This window comes from Branchiostoma belcheri, unplaced genomic scaffold (genome assembly GCF_001625305.1).
Source record: "Branchiostoma belcheri isolate BF01 breed outbred unplaced genomic scaffold, Haploidv18h27 scaffold7, whole genome shotgun sequence".
NCBI classification, from domain to species: Eukaryota; Metazoa; Chordata; class Leptocardii; order Amphioxiformes; family Branchiostomatidae; genus Branchiostoma; species Branchiostoma belcheri.
Genome location: NW_017804353.1, coordinates 3,193,447 through 3,216,521, shown reverse-complemented (window position 1 = coordinate 3,216,521; position 23,075 = coordinate 3,193,447). Strand labels below are relative to the sequence as shown.

At 43.5% G+C, this 23,075-nt stretch overlaps 1 protein-coding gene and 1 pseudogene across 1 annotated transcript in view; both read left to right on the top strand.

Annotated features, from left to right (window-relative positions):
• The window catches only part of LOC109484629 (valine--tRNA ligase-like), a 15,258-nt gene extending 1,039 nt beyond the window's left edge, over positions 1–14,219 (top strand). Inside the window, exons 2-26 of the mRNA XM_019787975.1 lie at positions 198–282; positions 628–728; positions 1,022–1,149; positions 1,584–1,748; positions 2,379–2,460; positions 3,117–3,236; positions 4,060–4,168; positions 4,930–5,018; positions 5,336–5,426; positions 6,310–6,437; positions 6,724–6,827; positions 7,017–7,098; positions 7,752–7,922; positions 8,510–8,615; positions 8,799–8,869; positions 9,010–9,135; positions 9,422–9,595; positions 10,005–10,083; positions 10,400–10,527; positions 10,726–10,881; positions 11,182–11,388; positions 11,702–11,813; positions 12,278–12,450; positions 12,945–13,094; positions 13,475–14,219. Of these exons, the coding sequence (XP_019643534.1) occupies positions 198–282; positions 628–728; positions 1,022–1,149; positions 1,584–1,748; positions 2,379–2,460; positions 3,117–3,236; positions 4,060–4,168; positions 4,930–5,018; positions 5,336–5,426; positions 6,310–6,437; positions 6,724–6,827; positions 7,017–7,098; positions 7,752–7,922; positions 8,510–8,615; positions 8,799–8,869; positions 9,010–9,135; positions 9,422–9,595; positions 10,005–10,083; positions 10,400–10,527; positions 10,726–10,881; positions 11,182–11,388; positions 11,702–11,813; positions 12,278–12,450; positions 12,945–13,094; positions 13,475–13,543 (3,006 nt within the window). The 3' untranslated portion in view covers positions 13,544–14,219. The remainder of the gene's footprint in view (positions 1–197; positions 283–627; positions 729–1,021; positions 1,150–1,583; positions 1,749–2,378; positions 2,461–3,116; positions 3,237–4,059; positions 4,169–4,929; positions 5,019–5,335; positions 5,427–6,309; positions 6,438–6,723; positions 6,828–7,016; positions 7,099–7,751; positions 7,923–8,509; positions 8,616–8,798; positions 8,870–9,009; positions 9,136–9,421; positions 9,596–10,004; positions 10,084–10,399; positions 10,528–10,725; positions 10,882–11,181; positions 11,389–11,701; positions 11,814–12,277; positions 12,451–12,944; positions 13,095–13,474) is intronic.
• A 1,755-nt stretch (positions 14,220–15,974) lies between these two features.
• On the top strand, positions 15,975–22,405 carry LOC109484648 (annotated as a pseudogene).
• Positions 22,406–23,075: the final 670 nt, after the last annotated feature.

Sequence of the window (23,075 nt, the reverse complement as noted above, 5' to 3'; positions counted from 1 at the left end):
CTCTATTTGCGGAGAGGATGTAGGACTCGGGAGCTATAATAGGTTTGGTAACCAGGCTATATTTGTATTGATTGATGCATTTCAGTTGCCTTTTGCAGAAACATCTTGTCAGCAGCAGCTGGTTAGATTACATTGATAACGTCACCTTATATGTTTGCTTCCGTAAAATGATGTTCCAATCATAATTTTCTGTACAGAAAAAGTCAGAAGAAAAGAAGGAGAAGAAGAAGGAAAAAGAGGTCGTGACATACGACATTCAGACCCCGCCTGGGGAGAAGAAAGGTCAGTCTTTGTAGGATGATGTAATAGAGACGGAATCAAATGACATGTATACATAAAATTACTATTTGTTGGCTCACACACCAGAAAACCCCTCGCTGTAATTAACAGTGCATAAATAAAGTTAATGTTTTGTTAATTTTTTATCAACACTCTCTTTGGCAATAAATGAATTAAAGAAAAACAAAAGGAGACTTTTAACAGATTTTGTGTATTCAAGATGTAGTAAATGAATAAATGTATGTGTAGAAATGAAAATGGTACATGTAACCTTCAAATGTTCAATCCTGTTACTCTGACTTTGTGCTAGAAGTACTAACCACTGATGTTTTCTTTGTTATATTGCAGATGTGGCCAGTGAAATGCCCAATGCTTACAGCCCCAAGTACGTAGAGGCAGCCTGGTACCCCTGGTGGGAGAAACAAGGATTCTTCAAACCTGAGTATGGGGTGAGTTCTCAGCTGTTAGAAGCCCACTGACTATATGAGATGACTGTAGTGTAGAGAAATCTATGCAAACATCTTTAGGGATATTTAGCAATTTCAACCTTCTCCCTGCTGCCTAACCGGCATAAGCAACACAAATTTGGCTAATGGCTACCATAGCAGGCTGAAGGTTGAAAAAAAAAAACAACTGATGTCTACAAGAACCCAACTCTGGTATGGATCAGCTCATGATAGTGATCATTCCCAGTGGGCCTTTGTTTATTGTTTGTTTATTTATTTATTATTTACTCCTACAGAGGAAGAGTCTACAGGAACCCAACCCTAAGGGACAGTTTGTGATGGTGATCCCCCCTCCCAACGTGACTGGTTCGCTCCACCTGGGTCACGCCCTCACCAATGCCATTGAGGACAGCATCACCAGATGGTGAGGGTCAAACAGTCTATGTTGTCTGAAAAGACAGCTTTTTTAAAGAATTGATTGGTCAATGATTGGTCTCAGTTACATTTTAATACTATAACAGTAGAGTCACAGGAAGTGAGGGGGAAATGGTGTAAAGGTAGACTGACAGGAAGGTCAAATTGGAGATCAAAATGGCCTCAGGCAGGCCAGAAGAAAATAACAATAGAATGTTACTTTCCAGAACCAGCCAGAAGTCTCCTGCTTTGGACTTCATAATCATATGCAAAGATAGAGGTTCAGGTCATTCAATTACAACACAAAAGCAACTCATAGAAACAGTTACTAATTTAGGACATGAACATACAGGCAGTTCTGGAAACTAAACTTTGCTATGCCTCTTAAAAAGGAGAACTAATGATGAAGATGATGATGATCACTCTGTAATTTCCAAACTCCAGGCACAGGATGAAAGGGAAGACAACTCTGTGGAACCCCGGCTGCGATCACGCAGGCATCGCTACGCAAGTCATCGTGGAGAAGAAACTCCAGAGAGAGGAGGGTCTGTCTCGTCACGACATTGGGAGGGACAAGTTTGTAGAGAAGGTCTGGAAGTGGAAAAATGAGTGAGTATCAAGGCTAAAAATAAGTGGTCCACTGGCCACTGACCACTAAACTTTAGGCTGGGACAACTAAAAAGACACTTTGGGACATTTTTGGGACTATAGAAAAATAATGAACATCAGAATGTTAGCCCTTCTTTTGTTTATCAGGCACACGTCCCGGCTTTTGGATCCGGAAAAGTACTCCTGAATTTCCTGTCTACACTGCAATTATAGTGTGCCTGGGGGTGAACATAAGCAGAATAAAGTTGACGTCAAGTTGAAATCATACAATACTTCCCAAAACACAGGTTGGGACAGTTCATCTTCACTACGGGACAATTGAAATTTATTTTTGGGACAGTGCTGGGACAATGGGAAGAAAAGTTAATTTCGAAGCCTGAGTATCCTTTGAGTTTGAGGAGAATTGAGGAGGGTGTCAGCAATCTTACAGGGATAATTTTTTTGTGAAAAAATGGCACCTATATTGTACTTTTTGCCTGAATTTAAATGTAAAATCATTTTTTGTACTGTTTAAACTTGGTCAGAGAAAAAATGAATAGTAATCGAAAATTGTAATATTGATAATAAGAAATATACTTAACTTTCTTTCTGTTGAATATATTTAACTTTTCAACATTTTTTTGTCTTTAGGAAAGGAGGGCGGATCTATGAGCAGCAAAGGCTGATGGGAATCTCTGTGGACTGGGAACGTGCAGCCTTTACTATGGATGAGGTGAGTCTGGAGTTGTTGTTTTTTGGTTCAGCTTCTCTAGTTTTGTCTCTTGGTCCTATGTTTTGGGGTGGCATCAAGACAGTGTCCAAGTGGCTAAGGCAACCAGATACCAGATCAAGAGGTCATATGTGTAGTTTGATTCTGGTCTTAGGATGTATTGACTAACTGGCCAAAGAATTTTTTATGCTGTATCATCTTCCAGTTCAGCATTACCTTTTTAAGGATACGAGAAATAGCTACATGTTATTAGATTGGTCTGGCGTTACCAAGACATAGCACTTACATAGCATGAGTAGCGTGCGTAGTCCAGTGGTTAGCGATCCTGCCTCTGGACTAAGAGGTTGGAAGTTCGAATCCCGGCTGATGTCGCTCACCCAACATGCACGCTACTGTTTAGGGTCGCAGTCCTTCGGACGAGACGTTAACGGTGGTCCACTGTTCATTGTGCTTGTCGAAAAGCCCAGCAATGAACCTGTAAATACTGTATATAGCGTATGTCTTCTCTGTCACGACCAGTGGAAGATAAGCTCTTCGATGACATAAACTGGATCGAGATCACTTTCTTTCTTACATGTGCTTAATTTTCTCATGTATTCTGTCCTCCTATATGAGTCCTAACTTGAGCAATAAGTCTTTAATTTCTGTTCCTTCTCCAGAAACTGTGCAATTGTGTGAAGGAAGTCTTTGTCAGGCTCCATGACGAGGGGATCATCTATCGTAGCAACCGGCTGGTCAACTGGTCCTGTCGCCTCAATTCTGCTATCTCTGATATTGAGGTATGTTTCAAGTAGTGATGCATACTTGTTCACTGGACTTGGATCCGGACTTGTAAGAATTCAAGTCTAAAAAAACCTAAATGTCAAGAACCGAGTCCGGACTTATTACCATAAAAGACCATTTCACATACCCCTTTTCTTTCCTACCCTCCGTAGATTGCAAAATCTTAGCTGCAAAATGAAGAAAACATTGCCATCGGGCATTGTCAAGTACCGGCCTCCATGTTATGTGGCCAAAGTTTCACCCAGACAACATTGAAAGGTTGCCAACATACAATTTTGTATATGCCATGGGTTTAGGTCCGGACTTACGAGTCCGGAACTGAACCTAAACCTCTGGACTTGAATCCGGACCTGAACCTAAAAGTGGGTTTAGGTATGCAGCACTAGTTTCAAGGGTTAATTCAATTGCTATCCTTTTTATAACTTGTAAGGAAGATAGCTTTAGACTAAAGGTTGTGGCTGTGCTCAAACTTGGGACCGTAGCTCATAATAATGTCTGCTACCAAAGAAAGCAGCCAAGATAGAAGTCTGAAAATAGCAAAAGTAAATGTTTTGTTTCTCCCTTTTTTTGTATAGGAAAAATGTAACTGTCAAAAAAAAACATTTGTATGGAAGTCAGAAGTATCGTTTTGGGTGGCTGAGCTGTTGGTTTGGAGCTTGACAGCACGTGGGTTAGGGTAGATTGACAGGCAGTATGACAGGAGTTTTAAGTGTCAGACACAGGACTTGGGGCAAACTTGAAGGTCACAAAAACCCAAAATACTTCCTAGAAGTCTAAAATCTCTGATTTCTTGTTCTAATTTGTATTTTTCCACTGCAGGTTGATAAGAAGGAGATACCAGGCCGTACCCTCCTGGCTGTGCCGGGGTATGAGGAGAAGGTTGAGTTTGGTGTGCTGGTGGAGTTTGCCTACCCTGTGGAGGGATCAGGTCAGTTAGCAATAGTGCTGCATACTGGTTCCCTGGACTTGGATCCGGACTTGTAAGAACGTTAAAGGTTCAAGTCCAAAAAAACCTAAAAGTCAAGAACCGAGTCCGGACTTATTACCATAAAAGACCATTTCACATACCCCTTTTCTTTCCAAACCACCTAAAACCTTCCATAGATTGGAAAATCTTTGCTGCAAAATGAATAAAACATTGCCATTGGGCATCGTCAAGTACCGGCCTCCATGTTATGTGGCCAAAGTTTCACCCAGACAACATTGCAAGGTTGCCAACATGCAATTTTGTATACTGAACCCAAACCTCTGGACTTGAATCCGGACCTGAACCTAAAATTGAGTTTAGGTATGCATCACTAGTTAGCGATGTTGGTTATAAAAGGTGAAGGTAGTCCCTTAGCCTTTTTTAGGCTGTAGGGGGCAACTTGGATTGTTAAGCCACTGTGTCTAGGGCACGGTACTGGACGGTGGAGCCCTGCCCTTGCATTCCACCTCCACAATTTAACAAAAGTCAGGCACAGATTACATATTGTCACTAATGTTTCCAGAAAGATTACCATTTGAAATAAAAAGTTCAATGTGCATGCACTCTGATGCACACAATCTATTTAGATTGTAACAATGTCATGATATATTGCCTGAGTTAATGAGCATTGTTACAAACCAACCCTAAGTGTTGTACTGCAGTTCCTTGTTATGTTATGATTTCTGAGATTCAGGACGATGTTTAATTCTTGTGCCCTACAGATGAGGAGATTGTTGTTGCGACCACCCGTATTGAGACCATGTTAGGAGATACGGCTGTAGCTGTGCACCCACAGGACGACAGATACAAGGTTACTGATTACTTTTGGTTGTCCAATCATATCCAATCTTTGCTTAGGGTCTCATGCATGTATTACTCCGAGTGTACCCCCTAAAAGAGTATCAAGTCGAAAACTAAATGGCTGTATGAACGCGTGTTTTATTGGTGAGAATTTTCCCTTTAGCCATCCCAACTGATGTAAAACGTCAAAGCGTTGAAAGCTTGTTTGTAACTGATGAAATTAGGACATAATTGTTGGCAGCCACACATGGGCACTGAAGTGAAGTCCAGAGAGTCTTAAAAGTCATTACTCGAAACTCTATATAACTGATAATTTTGAATCCGCAGCACCTCCACGGGAAGTTTGTCCTCCATCCCCTGTTGGAGCGCCGCATGCCCATCGTGTGTGACGACTTTGTGGACAGGGAGTTCGGCACAGGTAAGGCAATCAGGCCAGCACGTCGGCAGAACGTACTGCGCCTGCGCAGGACCCCGTATTTTCACGTTTTTCGTTGGGTTTTGGTCAACGTTGCATCAGAGTTTTGCCTGTTGCAGAGGATATTCTTTCCGACATAACATTTGGAAACTACTGTCGAAATGCTAACCTTATATGAGCGAATACAACCTTATATGAGACATTCTGCCGAACTGCTATGTACAATACATTACTGGTTTTGCGCAGGTGCAGTACGTTCTGCCGACATGCATATGCTATCAGGCCTGAGTATTTTACATTTCAAGTACTGAGATACTGTGGCTTTTATATTAGCTAGTTCTTTTTGGAACATACATGTAGAGTTGGCACAGCTATGGTTCTGTAAGCTATAGTCTTACCTGAATATTATCCATTTCAAGTGACTTAGACATCCAGGTAATAATATATCAACCCTTAGGTAACAGTTACTCAAGCAACTGTAAAAACAATTGAAAGCTATCTAGTTGCTTGAGTAATGGTCACCTTGGTAACCTAGGAAAACAAACAAAATTAGAGTTCTCACAAAACAACAGTTTGTTAGTGCTTACATGAAGCATTGATAGGATATGTCTTTATTGTGTGTCCATTTTATAATAATAATTGTTTATTGATTGATCGATGAGTACAATCTCTAGCATGTGGCAGCGCAACTAAAAAAGTAGCGCTGAATTGTATGCTAGTGTTTAAAAACAGAGAAACAAATATTGCACAGTTAACAAATACACAACTACATTGTAAATAAGTGAGTATTTCACAGTTAACATATAGGCAACTAAATAAGTGCGTAAAACGAGCTTAACAATATTCACAATATCAATGTATAATATATTTTATATATTTATTATAGGTGCTGTGAAGATCACCCCTGCCCATGACCACAATGATTACGACTGTGGGAAGAGGAACAACCTGGACTCTGTCACCGTCATAGATGACAGCGGACTCATGACAGAAGACTGTGGGGACAGGTTCAAGGTCAGATACAGTTGCAACATCCCCTATCTCTTGTGTAACTATTTTTTAAACCATTATATCACTGAAATGATAGTAGAGGCAGTTGAAGAGCAGTTAAAGTAGGTCACATGGCAGAAAAGATTAGCAAAGCACATTGAACAAACAATCCTTAGCAACCACTTTCTCACAGTCCAATAGTTGCTAAGACAAGGCTTGACTATGTATGTGTGGCTCCTGCAAAATTACTTTCAGAAGTACTTTCACAGAAAGTTTTCTAAGATGAAGTGTGTTGTTTTACTTGTTGTAGGGCATGAAGCGTTTCCATGCCAGGAAGGCCGTGTTGGAGGCTCTGAAAGAGAAGAACCTGTACAGGGGAACAAAGGACAACCCCATGGTGGTCCCAACGTGCAGGTAATCAATGAATTTATTGTAAAGGGAAAAAGAAGAGGAGAGCTACATGTGTTTAATAGCATTTGCCTGTAAGGTTACACAGACTTACTGTAATTTATTACTACTATGTGACAAAATTGTTTCAACATCCTACATTATCTATTGATAATTACAATGTTCACCCTGACATGATGTTTTGTTTGCCCACAGTCGTTCTAAGGACGTGATAGAGCCCCTACTGAAGCCCCAGTGGTACGTCAACTGTAAGGACATGGCCGCTGCTGCTGTGGAGGTCAGAATTTAACTGTTACTCAGCATTTTTGGAAATGGGTGCACTGGAGATTTGACCTTTTTCCCATTAACTTGAGTACATGTAAATGTTACCTTTCATTGGTATCTTATCACCGGCCTGGGTGTCTAACCCTTCATAGATGCATCTGTCTCTGTTCACTCAATGAAACTGGTGTCATTGAGTGTCAATTTAGTCTGTCTTCATTTAGTTGCTTTTAAATCTCATTCTCCAGGTAAACCACTTGAATGTAACATATACTCACAGCAGGCAACTGAATAGATTTTGACTGTTTTTCCAGCTGCTTGAGAAACAGTTTTCTTGTGTTTCTCATTAAGCGGTGTTCTACCCAGTCTGAAATTTCTTTCCATCACCTCAATTTTGCCAGACGAAACATCATATTGAACACCGAAGTGAGCAATTTTGACCCTCACAAATGCTATTTACTGAATTAATTTATTTTTTAGGGCAGATTTTCTGGTAGACTTACCTTAGGTTTAATGGTCTCTTTCCACATCTTTACACAGCAATTTTTGTCCGTCAAACATGACGGATTGCGCAAACTTTTTGTCCATCATGAGCAGCAAAATTCTGTCAAATGAGGAAAGACGAACGCTGACTAGAACACTGGTCTAACCTTCCTCGATGTCCCCCAGGTTGTTCGTAACGGTGAGCTGAAGGTGATCCCAGACTTCCACGAGGCGACGTGGTACCGCTGGATGGAGAACTGCCGTGATTGGTGCATCTCCCGCCAGCTGTGGTGGGGACACCGCATCCCAGCGTACTTCATATTAACTGTCAACGACCCCAGCATTCCACCAGGAGCTGTGAGTAACTTCAGTGTCTGGCTTTGAACTCCCCATAAATTTTTGGTCGATGTCATCATTCTTCATCAGATAAGCTTTCATTCGAAAAAATTGTTATACTTAAATTGAAAATTCTCGTATAATTTATGTGATTGTCATTTACATGAATGGACTGTGGTTTGACTGAATTATAGTAGTCATACATGTACATTGTATATAATAAAAAAAAAAAAATTATTATGGAATGGAAATGCTTCACTGTGAGTGTGTTTAAACTCTATATCTTCTCTATCATATCAAAATCTTTTTCCTCCATGCTGCCTGTTGTGTCCTTCAGGCGGTAAGTCTCTTACAGATGCAACTTGCATGAAAAAGGATGGTCTTGTGCTGACTTCTATAGCTGTCTTTTACTCTGGTACTGAATTCTGACAAAACTAGGCCCTTATTTTTTTGTCATAGTAGTCTTTCTGCAAAGTTATAATGCTCTTTGGCCTCATTGTCTGTTTCTCACCTCTGATTCTCTTCTCTTTACAATAATGGTTGTCGTTGCCTTAACTCTAATTTAATCTTAACACATTTACATGTACGATGTTATTATTAAACTGCAGGATGTTGATGAGAAGTACTGGGTCAGTGGCAGGGACGAGGCTGAGGCTCGCAGGAAGGCTGCTGAGAGATTTGGGGTGTCAGAAGACAAGATCTCTCTCAGACAAGGTCTGCACTTTTCTTTGGTCTTTCTTTCACACCCAAAAGGTCCAATTTCTTCAAGTCAATTTGCTGATATTTAATATGTAATTAATATGTAGAGGCAAGCCAAGATAGAGACATATTTTCTTAACAAAATTTACTGCTATATTTTATCCGAAATTATTACATTTTGACATTTTTGTGCTCCAGATGAGGATGTTTTGGACACCTGGTTCTCCTCTGCCTTCTTCCCCTTCTCCATATTTGGCTGGCCGGAACAGGTTTGTTTGTTTATTTGTTTGCTTGTGTTCTTCTGTAGGTGTTTGTAGAAGGAACAATAGACCTGATTGTTTGTTCTTCAGGGTTGGTCATAAAGATCCAGAGCTGTGTTTGTTTAATGTTTTTCTCTCTGTTATTTCAGACCGAGGAGTTTAAGTTGTTCTACCCCGGGACCCTCCTGGAGACAGGACATGACATCCTGTTCTTCTGGGTTGCTCGTATGGTCATGATGGGACTCAAGATGATCGGCAAACTGCCCTTCAAGGAGGTGGGTTCAAATTATGTGTTTCATGTACTTGAAACTAGTATGTAAGGCCCCAAGTTTACATGGTTCAAAATGATAACCTTAAGAAGCCTCATGTCTTCTATGCCTGGTACCTAGCTATCTCCCCTACGAGGGGTTCGAAATATATTGTAAACAATGTCAGTTTCTGATCAGTGTTTAGAGGAGGGTTGTGGTGGCCTCAAGAAAGCTACATGTATATAGGTAAGGAGTTCCACAGTCTAGGCATTGATGAATGATGGAAGTTGACCGTTCTATGCCTGCCCCCCAGGTGTACCTGCATGCGTTGGTGAGAGACGCCCACGGCAGGAAGATGAGCAAGTCTCTGGGGAACGTGATCGACCCTGTCGATGTCATCAACGGCATCACGCTGGACAACCTGCACAAACTGCTGGAGAACAGCAACCTGGACCCACGGGAGGTCGCACGGGCGAAACAGGGACAGGTGAGGTTACAGCACACTTCTTACAACACACGTTACAACACACGTTACTACACACCTAAGGCTAACCTTCACAAACTGCTGGAGAACAGTTGTAACAACATATATAAAGACAACCTGCACAACTTCTCGAAAACAGAGAACACTTACTACAACATCTGTTACAACACACTTGTTACAACACAACTGTTACAACCAAACTGTTACACTACAACAGGTATTACAACATACAGTACACGTTTTGCAGTAGCACACTCAGTACAGCATACCTAAAACACATGTTCTAATGCTAACCCATCCTACAAAATGTAACAAAAATTGTAAATAGTCACCTTTGACTCATTTTGCAACAACAAAAGTTAAGTTACCGGTACTACAGTATAAGTATATTTCTGATGTTCTTCTTTCCCAGAAAGAGGATTACCCCAACGGTATCCCAGAGTGTGGCACAGACGCCCTGAGGTTTGCCCTGTGTGCCTACACCTCACAAGGTGAGGTTTGGTAGTAATGATATTAATACTGGTAAAACATACGTGTAGCTTTGATGGAGGTAAGCATACAATGTACATACTCTCTCTGTGTGGTTGTCTTCTGGTACATACAATACAATGTATGTCTCGGTGCTATGCATTCAGTTTTCATTAAAGAATGCTTCAAATTTTGGATACTGGTGATTTAGGAACAATCTATTTGTGTGGGAGTGGGATAGATCCATTTTTGGTACGGGGGATGTGGTGAAGCTATTTGCTGCATTAGCTTCTGAGCACATGTCGCCCTTTCTAATTAAAGAGTGATCTTTATTTCCAGGCCGTGACATAAACCTGGACGTGCTGCGTGTCCAGGGTTATCGCTTCTTCTGTAACAAGATGTGGAACGCCACCAAGTTTGCCCTCAGCAGCCTGGGGGAGGGATTCCAGCCCAGGTTTGAGGCCAAGGTGAGTCCAGGTGTTATAGAGCTGTTTTTAACTGCCTATTATTGTTAAAAGGTAGTGGTAGTGCTTCAGTAGCGTGCATAGTCCAGTGGCTAGCGGCCTTGTCTCTGGACCAAGAGGTTGGGAGTTCGAATCCCAGCTGTTGTCGCTGGGATCTGGATCAAGATCACTTTCCAATTACTTTCCTTTTCCTTCTCGCAGCTGTCCGGTAGTGAGCGTCTGATTGACCAGTGGATCCTGAGCAGACTGGTGGCCGCCGTGGACGCCTGTAACCGCGGGTTTGAGAACTACGACTTCCCCCTGGTGACCAACGGCGTCTACAACTTCTGGCTCTACGACCTCTGCGACAAGTATCTGGTAGGTTCAAAGTTCATCTGTGTTGCTAGAAGCCTCTTCTAAAACTAGTTTGAACTAGTTATAATTTCCAAGACAAAAATTTGGGCTTACTCCAGTTTTCAACTGTTCAAGTGCAGTCTTTGTCAGGTATTGAGTGATCCACTGTTTCTGTGATATTGCCATATGTGGATTTGAAGATATCAAAACCCATTACTTGCAGTTAAGACTCAGGCAGTGAAAAAGATGCACATATACCTGGAGTGTAACTTGATTGGTCTAGGGACTGATCACTGATTTTTTTTGATTGACTGATTCACACAGGAAAGCATCAAGCCCATTATCTACGGGAAAGACGAGGCAGCAAAAGAGACGACCCGGCAGACGCTGTACACCTGCCTGGAGGTGGGCCTGCGCCTTCTCAGCCCCTTCATGCCCTTCATCACTGAGGAACTATGGCAACGGTTACCACGACGATCCAACGAGGCCCCGCCCAGCATCTGTGTGGCGTCATACCCAGAGGCAGAAGAGGTAGGGATGATTTTATTTTTAAAGTTTTTGAGGTATTTTTATTTTTTAGTCGTCATTCTACCCATACATATATAAAATGCCTTTATATGAAATGGACAAAATTACTTTTAACCTTCTCCTTGCTTCATAATACCTTTAAGTATTTAGGCAGCCAAATGGTTACTTCAGTGTAATAAAGGTTTATAAAAAGAGATGATAATGAGGAACATAACCGTTAAACCTAAAATTCTTTTTTTAAGGAATTAACAATTCACACCTGCACAAAAATTGATTTTTGATTTATTGTATTAAATTTTTTGTTGCTATGATACAGTTTCCATGGAGACAGGAGAACCTGGAGGAAGAGCTAGACTTTGTTCACGAGGTGAACTGCAGAGCACGGTCCATCCGGGCAGAGTACAACCTCACCAAGCAGAGGCCTGAACGTAAGCATGAACAGTCTATAATGAAGTCCCATAGTCTTTTTCAGGCTGTACCAGGGGCAATAGTTAGTTTCCTCACTGTGTCTAGGACGCTAGGACATGTTATTAGAAGGTGGAGCCGATCCCTCTCCTTCCACCGCCTTCTACCTCCCCAACGAAGGTCAGGTACCGATTTTACACCTGGGAGAATTAGTCAAGCCAGGAATGCCAGGAATTGAGGGATGGGCTCCACCTTCCAATACCATATCCAAGACTCAGTGGATTGACAACTTGCTGCCCTTACAGCCTGGAAAAGGCTATGGGACTACCTTTACCTTTTTTTAAGCTGGCAATTAGAAGTTTTTTTTTTAAATGTCACCTAAGCCAGGGATTCTTGGAGGCAGTCTTGGAGGACCCTGTGTGCCCCCAGGACAGAGCTGAGTGAGTGAGTCACTTAAGCCAAAACTTTTTCACTGTCTTCCCTTCAGTGTACCTGCAATGCTCGGACAACTCGGTTGCTGGGATGTTGAACAAGTACACTGACATCATCACCATCCTATCCCAGAGTGGAAAGGTCGTGACCCTGGTGGACCAGGCCCCGCCCGAGGGCTGTGCCATCCTCACTGTGTCCGACAAGTGTACTGTGCACCTCTTACTCAAGGTAATATCACTGTCTGACAAGTGTACTGTGCACCTCTTACTCAAGGTAAAGATCACTGTCTGACAAGTGTACTGTGCACCTCTTACTCAAGGTAATATCACTGTCTGACAAGTGTACTGTGCACCTCTTACTCAAGGTAAGGATCACTGTCTGACAAGTGTACTGTGCACCTCTTACTCAAGGTAAGCATGGAAATGGACTTGGATAATGATGGTATATTGTTTTTGCTCTGTTTCATCTTCTCCAAAAAAATAAGGTCATTGACCTGGACCAGAGGGCTGTCACCATGGTAACTGGTCCTGGGTTACATTATGTAGCAAGTGGCAGAACAGAGTTGGATGGGGTGGTCACCATACATATACAAATGCATTTGAGCATTAATAAACAGAGCAGTAGCTTGTTAGACATAGACAGTGTGAAGTAAACATAATGCATTGGCTCTGCTAATGTTCTAGTTCTTGTTTCTTCATGGTTTCTTCATGTTCTCCAACCAGGGCATGGTGGATGCCTCGAAGGAGATCACTAAGCTGGAAGGGAAGAAGTCGAACCTGAACAACCAGGTGGACAAGATCCTGAAGGAGATGAGCATCCCTGACTACGAGAACAAGGTGCCGGAACAGGTGCGGCAAAGGAAGGACGAGAGGGTGAGTCTACTGTTTTTGTTGTTGTTGTTGTTTGTCACATTGATAAAATGTGTGCTTGGCACATGGGCAACACCAAATGCATAGGTGTCCTCATCAGTGTTTGGACACTGTTTAAAGGGATTAACCAAGAGGCACCATAGGCATCACTTCACCATACAATGAGAAAGTTGTGCCAAGTGCCTTTCCAAAGGCACAAACCTGGTGCCTCTTTGTTCTGACCATATGATGCCACACTAAAAGTGGCCCATTAAAAGTTTTGAAAATCATCATTTTTACTGTTTGCATGCTTTTTTAGGTACTAGTAATAAAGATGTAATGCAGTTTTAGATATATTTTATCAGACAATGGCCAATGCTAACCAACTGCTTCTCTTTCCACAGAAAGCACAGATGGAAGGGGAGATAGAGGCCATCACCAAGGCTATTGAGAACTTCCAGAAGCTTCTATGAGCATCTAGGCTTTAGCTGTTCAACTTGACCCCCTGTCAAGGAATTGGGACCATCCATATTTCTATAGGGTCATCAGCTTTTGGAATAGTCCACCTTATGGAAAAGGGATGAAATAAATTTCGGCAAGTTTAACTTTACAGACAGAAATTTATGTTGGTATGAATTGGAGAAAATATTTATCATCATCTATTATTTCCATGCAAAACTCTTCTACTTATTGATACTTATACAAACATGAATACAACTGTTGAAAATGTTTTATGAAAATGTAGATACAAGAAAAAATGTTAGGTTTATTCTCTACATGTGAATTTAAAAGTTTGCGTCACCCAACATTGTTTATGTGTAGGTATACCACATGTATGGATTATTCAGAAGATATTACTTAAGTTTTAAGGTATGAAATGGAATGATGAAAAAGGACTCATTCTGGTGAAGAATCAAGTAAGTTGCAAGTCTGTTTTCAAAGTATTAAGATAGTCAATCAAGTGAAATTGTATCAAAATAATGCAACTCATAATCTTCTCATGTGGCTGAAATATAATGTCATGAACCAAACACTTCTTGGGAGGGTTCACATCTTCCAATATTACGAAACACTTCAATCTATAGACTATACTACAAGAAAGGCAGACTGTTTAAGTGTTAAGACTGCAAATTTATGTCATAGGTAAAGCATGGTATATATGGGTCATAAGAATAAATGCATTCTATTGAAAATAATTTTTTGCAGAATCTTGGTCTTGATTCTAAATGAATCTAATGAATCAAGTAGAAGTAGGTTAATGCCTTGTACATGTAATAAGCACTGAGTCTAAGATAATGTCTTCTGTGGAATTAAAAACCATGCAGGAAAGTCGCACTAGTAAAGAATATGTTAAGCCAGGAGTAGAGGGGAGCCATGCCAGAGAGAGGGAGAGGGCATCAGGGACCGGACAGGCAGGTCACAAGCAGACTGTACACAGAGGGCCAAGGACAGAAAAAACGGATGGGGCTGGTGCTGGAAACGACCATATTCTCCTACCTTCAAGAATAGAATTTGACAAGGTGAAGTGTTAAGCCACGATCTGTGTTTTCAAACCCTTCTGCACCGCTTAAAATTACCAGCTATTAGAAGATAATCTGAGGTTGTGTTTCCTTTTACTCAGTATAACAAAGATGGGCAAACACACCTCAAAACTCCATTGTACGTCACAAAATAAAGAGAAAAAGACGTAACAAGTGATTCCATTTTCTTCTATGACGACTTTAATGTCATTATCATTGTTCAAACCTTGTGATTTATCCTGATTGGCCACGAGTAGTCACGTGACTCCGGTTGCTCACTATCTTGTTCGAGAACGTGGTATGTTGTGGCGCATGACGCAGTATGTTGTAGATAGCACACCGTCGCACACCGTCTTACTAAGGTACGTCAAGGTGTCAATTTTCATTATAAAGTACAAATTACTTCTTACAGTGCGTGCCCTGCTCACACAATTCAAGGGCTAACCCTGGGATCTTTGTCAAGTGAAAGTTTCGTTCGCTTAGGAAAGTTTTCACGTGACGTTATAACGCTAGATGATTTGAAAACTGTTGGGTTTCGTTTTTTTCGCTCAAATTTGTCCAGCGAACTAATTATAAGATCCCCTTTGTATTGATCACACTGATCTTGGGGAAGTTTGTGAAGTAGGATCAAAGTTACTTCATTGGAGTGAACGACAATCAGACCTGTCCTTGGTGCTGAAAACCATCTCCCATCGGAAAGTCGTAAAACAAGTCAGCGTTACTCCACAAAGAAGACGTGTTGTCATAAGTAGATTCTTTGGCTTGTTTTGAATCCGCGGCACATGTATTTCTAGTAAATACACAAGAGAAATAGTAAGATTGTACTGAGAAAGATGAACAGTATATTTTCCGCTGACATTTGGACATGGCTGATGGAACATTGTGTTTCCGCTGTTCTTGTTAACGACGGAATGTTGTTGCTGTTCCATTGTTGTTAGTGACGATGCATTGTGTTTTTTCTGTTGTTCTGGGTTCCATAGAGATTCAGTACCGTTAGCACTCCACGGTGTCATCGCTGCCTGTTTCAACCTGTGTTTACTCAACGCTATATTAGAGAGGTAAGCACATGTCGTTCTTGGTAATGTTCGCTTTTAATAACGTCATACTCGTTGAAAGAATGTAAGCATGATACTTTTGCTGGAGACAGTGTGACACCGCATTTTACACTGCAGACGTTTTTGTATGTACTGACGCGATATACTAAGCACTAGTAACCTAGTATTTTCTACCAACATTGAGAACTTATAAGTTACATTAAGTTTTTTCAACGAAAAGAGTTGCAGAGAGTTGGCGAATAGCTTCGCTTCATAATCGTTTCGCCCGCTTTCACTCGTAGGATTTGTCACCCTAGAAACGTAAAGCGAGGTGGACCAAGTCAGATCTTCGGAAATGGATGAACCCGCTTCTCAGCCCCTGAAGCTGTTCTGTACGCAGTGTGAGGGCGGCGAGCAGGGCGCAGCCGCGGCGGGCAGCTGTGCGGAGTGCTGCCGCTTCCTCTGCAAGTCCTGCCTGCCGGCGCACGGTACCAGCTTCCCACAACACAGCGTCTTCCCCCTCCCACCACAGGGGGGCTACAGTCAGCCCTTAAACAACCAGATCTGCCGCTACCACAAGGTGAGACCCTTTTTCTATTCTTACGTAAAAGAAAAATCTGTCGATGTGTGAGACCTTCTGCGACTCTTCTGCATGAGAGAAAAATTGCACACAAAAAAATGTTCTATGTATATGTTATAGGCGACGCCCCTCAGCTTCTACTGCAACAACTGCGACCGTCCCATCTGCTTCAAGTGCGCGGCCGAGCACCACTGGAAGCACCAGTGCGTCCAGTCGGAACAAGCCGCGGTCACAGAGAGAGCCTCCCTGGCGACCAGCCTAGCCCTGGCCAAGCACAAGAACCAAGAGTTTGCCAAGGGCCGAACTGCGCTTAACGACATGGTGCGAGCTGTCCAGGACTGCTATAAGAAGACGCTCTTGGACATCTACGAAGCAGGAAACGCCTACAAGACTGCCGTCGACCAGCGCGTCCGCGCTTTGGAAGAGGAGCTGACCATGGGGTACTACGCCCAGCAACTGTCCCTGGCGAAAACCAGAGAAGAGTTTGACGGACAGATGTCCATCATCCGACACAGGGAGTCCCTGTTTCAGTACGTTCTGCAGTCCGGCAGCAACGTGGAGCTCCTGTCGCACAAGAAGGAGATCTCGACTCAGGCAGAGCAACTCGAAACGATGAAGCCACACACCTGTTTCAAGGAGGACAGGTTCTTAAAGTTCGCAGCCGACAGGGGCAAGGTGGAAGGGTTCTTGGCGGAGAACTTCGGGCACCTGAAGGCGTGCCACCTGTCTGAACACCTGTCGTCAGGTGCGGCGGCGGCTTCCTCAGATCTCCGTCCGGCCCAAAGTGACGGATCCATCGCTAGTGATCACGTGAGCGGCGGAGAGTTCGAGGTGACGTCAGAAGTGACGTCGGCCGTGGCGTCAGCCGGCGGTGACGCGCCACGCAGCAGCGCAGACGACTTCATTCCCGGCGGGATCACCATGGCAACCGCGCCGCGGGAGAGAGAGGAGGTCGTCAGGGAGACGAAGTCGGATTCGGAGATTCTGTCGAACGGTGTCGCCATGGCAACGCCGGTGTCCCAGCAGGTGTGGGGTTACCGGGGTGGCGGGAAGGTGACGTCATCAGTCTGGCACCCGCAGTCCGCTCCGGACCTCAGTCAGCTGTTCACAGGTAAGTGCGCAAAAATCTTCATGCATTTGTGGTTTCGTAGTTTTCAATTATTGTATGAATGAAAAGGGTTACAAAATGTCTAGTTTGCTATCGGAACAACAAATGTCTCATGCAAGAAATGACAACTAACAAATTCACCCCTTAGTATCCTTGTCAATGAAGTATCAAGTATACGATCACAATGATTCTAACCGGTGATGTTAAACTTTCGCATTTTCAAACTTCTTGATGAAGGGATCTTTACTGTATTCAACGGTAGCAATTCTAGTATGCAACACAGAATACCGAGTTTTAAAAAACCTTCATGCTGATTCGCAGGTGTGCCCACCCCAGCAGGACCGGTGTGGAGTCACGAGGGTGTTCAGAACGGCTTCTCGGCGGGTAGCAGTCAGCTGTCGGCCTGGGAGAACGCCGTCAACGCGCAGCAGCAGCAGCCTGCCCGGCAGCGCGGCGGGAACAGCGGAGGGTTCTCCCCGTCCATGCCCACAGGAGTCGCCTCCGCCCTCAAACAGGTAGGGTACTGGTTTTAGTCCAATAGTCGCTTTCCCTCCTTCTTGCCTTTCTTCCACATGTGTAGATATGCCACAGCGCAGGAACCAAACCTATACATTTTAAATGGAAATAGCAAATAAGGAGCAGAAATTTGCACCTGGACAGAAACTAAAATGTCTCAATATCCTGATTTGCTAAGAATACAGATTCTTTATTGACACAACAAAAAAGTACAGGGACTTTTTAACTATTAGTAACTACATGCGTACCAAATTTGGTGCTTTTCATACCAGTTGCTACTGTATTTGCTACATTACACTATGCGCAGTACAATCTGCCACCGCCTTTGCTACATTACACTATACCTTCCACACTATGCTACATGCAGTACAAGCAAACCACTGACTTTGCTACACTGTAGGTTCTAGACGACAGTGACGAGGCGGAAGACGAGGACATCACCTACACGTACGCGTCCTACCCCACCCCTCCCCTCCCGCCACAGGCCTGGAGGCGGCAGTATCAGGACGACATGCCCAGGCACAAGGTGACGTTAGGCGTTGAGGGAAAATAGCCGAGTTTTAATACATGTAGCCTCTGCCAGGCTTCCCATACCATGTTACTGTAAAAATGGTAAAAATTGGTCATTGACAAATACTAGTAGGCTGAATAGTATGGCAGAAGAGTTAGCCGGTTAGATGGTACAGTTGGCGACCAGGGAGCCATCTGTCGTCTACTTTTACACCGTTTGAAGATATCGACAGGTTCCCTGTCTTGAGAAGGCTACAGTATGAGGACGTTGTTTCCAGGAATAAGGTGCCGCTAGGCTCAGTTTTGCATTTTGTTGGTCCAGGTTGCGATTGACCTGAAGATCGGGAAGTGGGGAGACATGGAGGGGTACTTCCGCAAGCCCAGCGGCATCTCCGTGGACAGCAGGGGTCAGCTGCACGTGGTGCGTTAGTTTATTTGTCAGTTTGTCCAATTTCATTTCATCACCATGGTTAAACTCTTCCTGGAAGCTTGGCATTTACAACAAAACAAAGATAACTACCTGCCTAAGTGCTTCTCATGTTCAGGCATGGTCCAAGATAGTCCACTTGTATCCAGAACCTCGCCTGGAGCAAATCTACGTTCTTGGATACGCGGGGACTATCCAGAACCGTGCCTGATCCTACAACAAACATCGCATGTTTTGATGTTGTTGTTCACAGGTGGACGTGGACAACTCTCGCGTGCAGATCTTCGACTGCGAGGGGAACTTCGTGCGCGTGCTGCAGCCGCTGGACGAGGAGGCGGACCGGCTGCAGTCACCCTGCTGCATTCACGTGTCACAGTACGACAGGTAACAGCGCTTCTGTCCATCCATCCATCCATCCGTCCGTCCTTCCTTCCTTCCTTCTTTCTCCGTTCTTTCCGACCATCCTTCCTTCTTTCTCCCTTCTTTCCGACAATCCTTCCTTCCTTTCTTCCCTCCTTTTTTCTCCCTCCTTTCCTACCACCCTTCTTTTTTCCCGTCCTCCTTTCCTTCCTTCCTTCCATCCTCCCTTCTGCCCTGTTTCCTCTTTTACCGTTCCTAACAAAAAGGTCAAAATAATGGCCTGGTCCAAACGGCTGTCACCATGGTAATAGGTGCTGTAGCAGACGACATGTGATGTTGGATTGCATTACTAGTATGTAGTTAAGTAATCTTGTCCTGCGAAGGTAGACATTCTAAATCATTGCTTGTGTCCTTGCAGTATCCTGGTGGGCGACACGCGGCCGTACCCGCGGATCCTGTGGTTCGACTCGCCCGGCGCACATATGCCATACGTTGTACCCATTACAACTGTCGTGCAACAAACTTCTTCATAAAAAAGATTATTTTGTCCCTGCAGTATCCTGGTGGGCGACACCCGGCCCTACCCGCGGATCCTGTGGTTCGACTCGCCCGGCACACATACGCCATACGTTGTACCCGTTACAACTGTCGTGCAATAAACTTCATTAAAAAACATGCTATCGTTGCAGTATCCTGGTGGGCGACACCCGTCCGTACCCGCGGATCTTGTGGTTCGACTCGCCCGGCGCCTCCCCGCGGGAGTTCGGCAGCGTGCACCTGCGCATGCCCACCGCCATCATGTCCGACGCGCGCCGCAAGCTGGTCTACGTGGCCGACCGCTTCATGAAGGCCGTCCTGCTGTTTAAGGTAAGACGGCGATATATATTGAACGTTAGACATACAGGTTAAACATTGCGCAACAGAGCCAATACAAAAATAATCAAGGAACTCATTATCCTCGGTCACTCTTGAAGCATGGAGGTAGAAAAAAGGAAAGTGGACGCTGTCGTTATGTCTGAAAGTCTGACTCTTCAGAGAATTTATCCGGTTGCTTAACGTATTTGTCTAAGGCAGTCTTTATTTGGTGCAAGATCGTGCGCAAAGACTTATTGAAAGTGGATGAGTTTTTCTCTAACTACACCAAGGACATTACACTTGTCCTTGACTAGACGAATACTCCTTCATTTTCATGATCCGTTTTGTCCCACCTGGGCTTTACCAAATCATTCCTTACCATTAGCAAGAGACATCAGGCTATGAGTTTATGGTACTAAACTAATTGTGTACAGGGTGGGCTGGATATTTTTCTAATTTGTAGGTCTCTTCTGATAATCTCCACCTAGACTTAACTGGGAAACTGCTTTATCCTATGTTTTCCATGTTGTTTACCAGTACATCGGGCGGCTGGACCGCTCCATAGAGTGTCCGCACCTGAAGAGTCCGAACGGCCTGGCTCTGACGTCAGACGGCGTCATCGTGGTCAGCGACTTCTGGAGCCCGGGTAGGGCCGCCATTTTTATTCATGACCTGTTGTTCAAGGTCATATGGTACAGGGTATGGTTTTTATTGATCGTTTTCGCCTTTTAACAGCGTTTTGTAGCTGATGACTCGATAAGGTTAGGTGTGACAGGTTGTTCAGTGCAATATATAGGCAGCTGCGACGCGTGCCCGCGAAGCTGGTGTGTTACACATCCGTTACATATATTATTCATATACAGATACAGATTAACTGGTGGTTATAGCGGCTATACAGATTCAGAAGCTGGTGTGTTACGCCCTAGGGCAGTTTTACAGGCTATACAGATATAGAAGCTGGTGTGTTACGCCGAAGGGGGGTTATACCGGCTATACAGATACAGAAGCTGGTGTGTTACACCAAAGGGCCGTTATACCGGCTATACAGAAGCTGGTGTGTTACGCCCAAGGGCAGTTATACCGGCTATACAGATACAGAAGCTGGGGTGTTACGTCGAAGGATGGTTATACCAGCTATACAGGCACAGATACAGAAGAAAGTCAACAGTTTCGACATGATGTTTCTATCTCTGGCGACTTCTCCCCCAGGTGCGATTTTGCTGAGTCATGACGGGCGGTACCTGGGACAGGTGGGGAACGTCCCGACCTGCCGTCATCCCATCTCTGTCGCCGTCATCCCCTCACCGGACCGCATCCTCATAGGTAAGGTTCACATCTCAAAAACACGTATGCAACCTGTCCTTGGTGCTGAACGCCATCCATACACACAGCCAGTGTGTGTGTGTCTGTGTGCCAGTTTGTGTTTGTGTGCGTGTGTTTGTGTGTGTGTGTGTGTGTGTGTGTGTTTGTGCGTGTGTTTTAATGCCTGTGTTTGTGTGCGTGTGTGTGTTTGTGTGCGTTTGTGTGTATGTGCGTGCGTGTGTGTGCATGTGTGTGTGCGTGTATGTGTTTGTGTGTGTGTGTGTGTGTGTGCGTATGTATGTATGTTTGTTTGTGAGTGCGCGCGTTTATGTGCGTGTTTTTGCATGTATGTATGTGTTCTTGAATGGGCTTTCGTGTAGTGCAACACAACAAATAGCAGTAGAAACTGGAAGATTGAAATTCAGTCACTAAATGAAAACATCATTTTCAAAGTAGTGTAAATACAAAACTTCTTCCCTCCTCCATCAGGCGATGTGACCGGCAGTAAGGGCCACCCCTCCCCCCTGCACCTGACCCTGTTCTCCCTCCAGGGGGACCCCCTGGCCGGGATAGAGACCATGACCCCCCACCCCCTGGTGCGGGGTCTGATCCTGACCCCCGGGGGACATGCCCTGTTCACGGACTGCGCCCTGCACGTGGTCGTGCGCTTCGACTACCTCAAGATCTTCGGGGAGGACCGGTATCTGCAGTGAATCAGCACGTCCGCAGAACGTACTGCACCTGCGTGAAACCCGTAGTGTATTATGCATAGCACTTCAGCAGAGCGTCTCATATAAGGTTGTATTCGCGTTTATAATGTTAACATCCAGTCTGTAGTTTACAAATGTTATGTTGGAAAAGATATCGTTTGCAACAGGCAAAATTCTAAACCAACGTTGACCAAACTTCCATCGAGAACCGTGAAAAATCGGGGTTTCCCACAGGCGCAGTACGTTCTGCCGACGCGCTCGGTGAATCATGGTGACATAGGTACAGGCCCGGCTCATGTGAGGTACACAGCTCTACGTAGCAGCTGATTTCAGGCCTGATCTACAATGTTGAAATAAGTCATTCAGACGTGCATGTATATCAGGGATCCCACGTTACTAATTGCCGTTTTTTTTTAAACTTACCAGCATTTTTAGATTTGTCAACAGTAGAAAACGACTTGTCTTAAGAAATAGTAAATACAATATCACAGTAGAAACATAAGTTTAGATTGAGTAAAGATTAACAGCAATGTACTGAATGTAAAGATATGCAAAGGTACCACAGCAGACATTACAAATATGAGGAACATTAGTTTATGAAGAATAATCTTTCTATGCAAAGTACATAAATGATATAACATGAAATGTTTTGACATGATATATATATTCAGTATTATATGATATAACTGTAAAGTCAAAAGATTACATAACACTAGTGTATTTTAGTAGTCTTCAAAACTATCAATATAAATTATATATGTTTCATATCATAGAAGCGTAAGTTGATTTTGCTCGGATTGTAAAATCCATGAAATACATTATTTTTATGGTTGCTAACTTGTACATGTAACATAGGAAAATAAGTGTGATGAAATGCATTTAACTTTAGTGAAAAAAATGAAGCCTGGAATATAGCTACAGATTTTACTGTCAGCGTCATAATTTTAGGAAATTCCAATAGATCATATTTTAGTATGCGTATTTCACCATTATCTTTCACTAGTGTATAATAGATACCCAGTTTTCAGCGTTTTATCTCAATGTAGCTAGTCTAGGATGGCGTTAAATGTCTATATATTTTTT